General features: G+C 45.7%; 1 protein-coding gene across 8 annotated transcripts in view; it reads right to left on the bottom strand.

The window, feature by feature from the left end:
- Nucleotides 1–5,258, bottom strand: part of ZNF185 (zinc finger protein 185 (LIM domain)) — an 84,755-nt gene that overhangs the window by 67,667 nt on the left and 11,830 nt on the right. For all 8 annotated transcript variants that reach the window (XM_019521446.1, XM_019521447.1, XM_019521444.1 and 5 more), the window contains exons 3-5: nt 4,662–4,797; nt 1,258–1,302; nt 566–604 (exon numbers count right to left, since the gene is read on the bottom strand). In XM_019521446.1, the coding sequence (XP_019376991.1) occupies nt 566–604; nt 1,258–1,302; nt 4,662–4,797 (220 nt within the window). The remainder of the gene's footprint in view (nt 1–565; nt 605–1,257; nt 1,303–4,661; nt 4,798–5,258) is intronic.

Raw genomic sequence — 5,258 nt, forward strand, 5'->3', positions numbered from 1 at the left:
AAGTACACCTATTATTTTGGCTAATCGACACAGATGAAATAGGATCTGCTCCCCTGAAAGAGTCAGTTTTGGGGGAGAAAACCCTGCTTTTCTATCCCAGAGTTTTAGTCAACATTGTAAAATCATCTCCCATATGAAAGTCCCATGAAAGTCAGATGGAGCAAGACAGGATTTGTGATCCTGTACAAGACTGTGGGTCCACCATTTCTACTATGAGTTAATACACAGTTCCTCACTGGAAGATGTTGCTAACACTTTCACTGAACACCAATGCAGTGCTCTGTAAGAGGGACAGGGGAATGCCTTTCTGACACCCCCAATGCTGGGATTGTCTATTGCCCAGCTTATTAGATCTGATTTCTCATTATCACAAAATATACCATTAAACTTCTCAATAGGCACTGAAACATCTACTCTCAGGGGCTATCCTCTGTCAGGAACCACCATGTCCTTAATCTAAGAGTAGAAGCTCAAGTATTATTGATATTTCCCAAATCTTCCATCGATTTCATCTACAGCCCAAGTACTTCCTCTCCTAGGAGGGCTGAGGACTCTGCATACCAACCTGATAAGGTAACCAGAGGGAGGCTTGGAACCTGGAGACCTGCACGGGAAACAGATATCAGTAAATCAAAACTGACAAGGAAAAGCAGCAGTGGCAATATCAGTCTCAAAGGGAAATAGCCATAGAATACAAGGCTGTCTGTTCAGCAAGGAGTTCTGGTACTATCCAAAGCCACTAAAGTAGAAATCCAGCCAAATGTGCTCTGTGATACATCTTAGAATCACATCTGACAGTTGTGATTGGAAATAACCCTTAATGGTTTCTTTATGGAACAGTGTCAGGACACACTGGTCATGTCTACATGAGATGCTAAATGCACACTAGATTAATTATACTTACTGCACATTAGCACAGCTTTTGCCATGATGTGTTAATGTGCAGTAGAATTAGTCTACCATGCATTAACATCACTAAAAGGCCATGCGCTGGTGCTTACTGCGCAGTAGGCATGGTTACTGCATATTGAATTAGTACCTGTTTTTACAGATACCAAACTTAATGCACAGTAACAACAGCACATTAATGCATGTGCAGAGATGCCCACTATGTCCTGAACTGAACTTTTTAGAATTAGTGAAGTGAAGAAATTGCTATGACAGTGCCCCCTTAAACAAATGTGCATGCTCAGATGGAGGAGAAAGAAGGAAACTGTCAATGTAGTTAATGTTTTATCTTTTACAGAAAGAACTCACTTGTCTGAATGGCCATTTGCAAAAGGTGACTGTGGTTTAAGTGTCCTAGGGAAACAGGAAAGAAACACCATCAGTTGGAGTTAGAACCCCAAAATATGATGCAACAACATGATACTCACATAATTTGTTAAACAATGAAACCTACTGACTCTAGAATTAGGCTGTGTGAGAAACAAAGGAGCAAGCAGACCCATAGGAATCAGGCCACTAGTATCTAGACCAAGGTTTTTAGAAGAGGCTCATCATTTGAGACACCTCAATTTTGCAGCGCCCAACTTTGCAGGGGCCTGGTTTTTAGAGGCTGGGTGCCCACTACTTTGTAAAAATGAGATCCATTTAAATACTTCAGGGTGGGAAATAATAAACAGAGACATTGCAAATCAGTTGACATCTGAAAATCTTGGTTTACTATTATTGATATTAGTACCACATATGAGCACACAGCATGGACCAGAACCCTATTGTCCTGGGCTTTGTACAAACACAAACCAAAAAAAGCTTACAATCTAAGTAACCAAGATTTCCACCCATCTCTCTCTCTAGCTACATACCAAGGTATTTGTATGGTCCTTACAGCCATAGTTCTGATAGTCTTTGGGTTCAAAGACTGCAGCTGCTCTCTAGTCTTCAATCTGTGGCATGCTCAAAAGTGGCTGTAAGAGATGTCCGCAAGTGCCTTCGTGAGCATTCTGGATTTGGCCCATGTGAGCTGGAGCATTTGGGTAGGGTTTGCTCAGGAGAATCCATCACTGACAGTGCCAGACACATAGTGTAGCTGTATCCTTGGTCTCCCCATTATTCATCTTCAGTAGATTTCAGCTTCTCACATGTCAGGGTGAGGTGAAAATGCCCCCTCAAGGCACCATGCTCCCGATGTCACACATGTTGCTATTATTATTTATACATCCCTGATATGCAAGATGCTGTGGAGGATAGGAGGAAAGCAAGGGCTCTGCCTGGGAAGTCCTGTTGTCTAACTGAGAGGCAAGGTATAATGAGAAATGACATGAGGCTGTGTAGGGGAAGCAGCAGTAAAACTGATCATGAGAGAGTTATTTACAAAAAATCCAAAGGGGTGAGGGCTCTTGCTCCTCACCTACCCCATATATTTATGTTGATAGGTCCTAACCCTGCAACCACACAGGTGCAGGTAGATTCCTGTGTCAGCAGGTGTGTCTATGTGAGATGCTTTACTGTGGAGTACACTAATCTACTCCACAGTAAAGCATCAGGGTCTACACATGCAAACATTTATGGCACAGTAAATTAGTCTACTGCACAGTTAGTTACTACCCATAAATACAGGTAGTAAACTAACTGTGCATATATAGATGCTGTCTGGGAAGAAAATTGCTCCTGGTCAGCCCCTACACTAGGGGGGCAAAAGGGGACACGGGATTCCCCTGGTCCTGGCACTACTGGGAGCTGAATAGCTCCCGGACAGGGTAGCTCTCTGCCCACCCCCGTCCTGGTGCTGCTCAACTTCTGGTTCCCAACAGGAGTTGGGAGCTGAGCAGCACCAGGGCTCAGGAGCTCCCTGCTTCCCTGGTCAGCCTGGGACTGGCCAGGAACTGTCCCGTTCGGTGGCAGGTCCCAGCCAGCTCTGGGCTGCATGGAGAGTTCCCCACTCAGCCTAGAATGGGACAGTTCCTGGCCAGTCCCAGGCTGACCAGGGAAGTCCTGCTGGGCACAGGGCTTGTCCTCATGTGCATGGGACATGAAATCTCTGCAGCAGTAGCCATCTCCTGGCCCCATGCACATCAAGCCCCATCTTATGTGTACAGGGCCAGGAGACAGCTGCTGCTGCTGCAGCTGGCAAAGTTCTCCTGTCCCTGTGTGCATGGGGACCGGCCTGTGCTCCCTGCTAGCCCCTGGGCTAGCACCCAGCGGGAGAAGCCCTGTACCAGGTTGCTCCCATTGGCCACATCCAGATGAGCATGGACATTTGGTTCTCCGGGGACAAGTAGCAGTAGCACACCTTGAGCCACAGCTACTTCTCCCAGGGGAACACCTATGCCACACATGCTTTGGCATGCAGAAATTTAGGCTGGGGGTGATAGGGGAAACTGGGGCCAGCACTGTGCAGGCCACGGCAGCCTTACCTGGGGTCCTGAGGGCCTCCTGGGACTGCAACAGCGGTGTGGCTCCAAGCAGCCTGGCTCTGCTTTTCAGTGGTGTGTGCTACCCGTGTGTTCGCTGCTTCAGTTTTTTTCTCATGGGTTTTTTTGACCGCTGGATACCCAGAGGTCAAAAAAACCCACAGAAAAAAAAGCCAGAGTAGCGCACACACAGGAAATGTGCCCTTTCAGCGTGCAGAACACCTGACTGTGTGGTACACAGTGCTGCAGATGTGTTTGCAGCACCACATACTGCACGGCTGCGCTCGTGTGGACACGCCCATTGGAAGCATATCTGCTCCCAAGAGGGAGCATTTGTAGACATGATCCTGGGTAGACTTACTGCACAGTAAGCCTACTTCAAATTAATATCACATGTAGATGTGCCCAGTGAGATGCTCTGACCACAAAGCTGGTACAGGGATCTAGTTCCCTCCTGAGCTTGCAGGATCAGGCTGTCTAAGGCTTCCTGGTAGCTCAGGTGCTCTAGATGTAGATGTAGCTTTAGAGATGAGTAGAGAGAAAAAAATCGGAAAGTGTCCACTTCTAAGCCAGAGTTAGGTTTGGGCAGTCCTGCGATTACCAGGCAGGTCCCAACTTGCTGATATGCTAAGGTTTCTACACATGCTCCTCAGTGTTAAGGTGATAGAAACATTAGCTTTTGAAAGCCTTGTTTGGAGAATAATGACTTTTATTTGTTTCTGTTTTTAATTAAACAATGTCATAAATTGGACCTTCAGGGCAAGTGGTGCAGAGCTTCACTCAATGCCCCATGCAAAGGGTGAATAGCTAAAGGTTGCTGTATGCTCTGATGCTGGGGCCAGCCAAGGGTAAGGAAAAGCTAGCTGTGCCAGTTACATATCATTCAGAGATTCTCCACCAATGGGATCTGCATCTATTTAAACAAGGCAGCTTTATAGACCCTTTTTGCCTTCCCATCAACCAGAGAGCAGAATCTGGCTCCATGAGTTCAGCTGATTTTGTTCTGGTTCCTGGAGCTTAACAATTTCTCTGAGCTGCCGGCTCCATGGCTCCGTGGAAAAGTCATTTCTACAGAATTCCCTCTAATGTGCATTTATCAAAAGTAAATAAAAGTAATGTGCCCATGTGACTAAAATTCACAGCCAGCAGCAGGACCCTATAACAAGGCAAGGAGATCCAGATAGAGATGGGGGTGTCTAGGATTTCAGTGAGTTTGGGGAATGAGGTCTCCTAAAACAGCCCAGTTTGAGGGGGAAGGGTGAGGAAAGACAGGGACAAAAAGCTGGCAGGGGTAATCCCACTTACAATGGACTCTTTCTTTCATCCTCAGAATCCGAGTTCTGTGGGTTGATCCAACTGTTGTCCCCTTTTAATGTTGTGCGCACTTTCATCTGCCTGATGATCTTCCTGCGATCTTCCTCGGTAGGTGGAATGACACCATCTAATACCAAACAAGAGGAAATGATTTAGTGGAGGTGGAGGATGGAGGTACTGGGCTTGTTGATTAAGGGTAAGAAATCCCACTCTCAACTGATCCAGCCAACACTCAGTTTGAGTTAAAACAGAAATCAGCCTCCATTTCTTATTCTAATAGATTTATAACAATAAGGGAATGTTTGACCCACTCAAACATACTTTAGCAGAAGGCATTAGGCAGCTAGTAAAGTCAGAAGCAAACTTCAAAGTGGACTTCAGTGTCACTTTACACTGTATATCCTAGTTTATAGCACCCTCTGCTGAAATATATACAGCTCATTTGCTTGTGCTCCTGTAAGAGTAGGGTTGAACTTTAATGAATTGTTTTCCTAGAGCAGAACACCAAGAGCATTTAGGTGACAGTCTGTTTAAACATTTAAAAGGTAGTGTTTCCCTTTGCATCACTGGTATCTATTATGAGTAGTT

Source organism: Gavialis gangeticus, unplaced genomic scaffold, assembly GCF_001723915.1.
Source record: "Gavialis gangeticus isolate Ggan-Ray unplaced genomic scaffold, GavGan_comp1, whole genome shotgun sequence".
Taxonomy (NCBI): domain Eukaryota; kingdom Metazoa; phylum Chordata; order Crocodylia; family Gavialidae; genus Gavialis; species Gavialis gangeticus.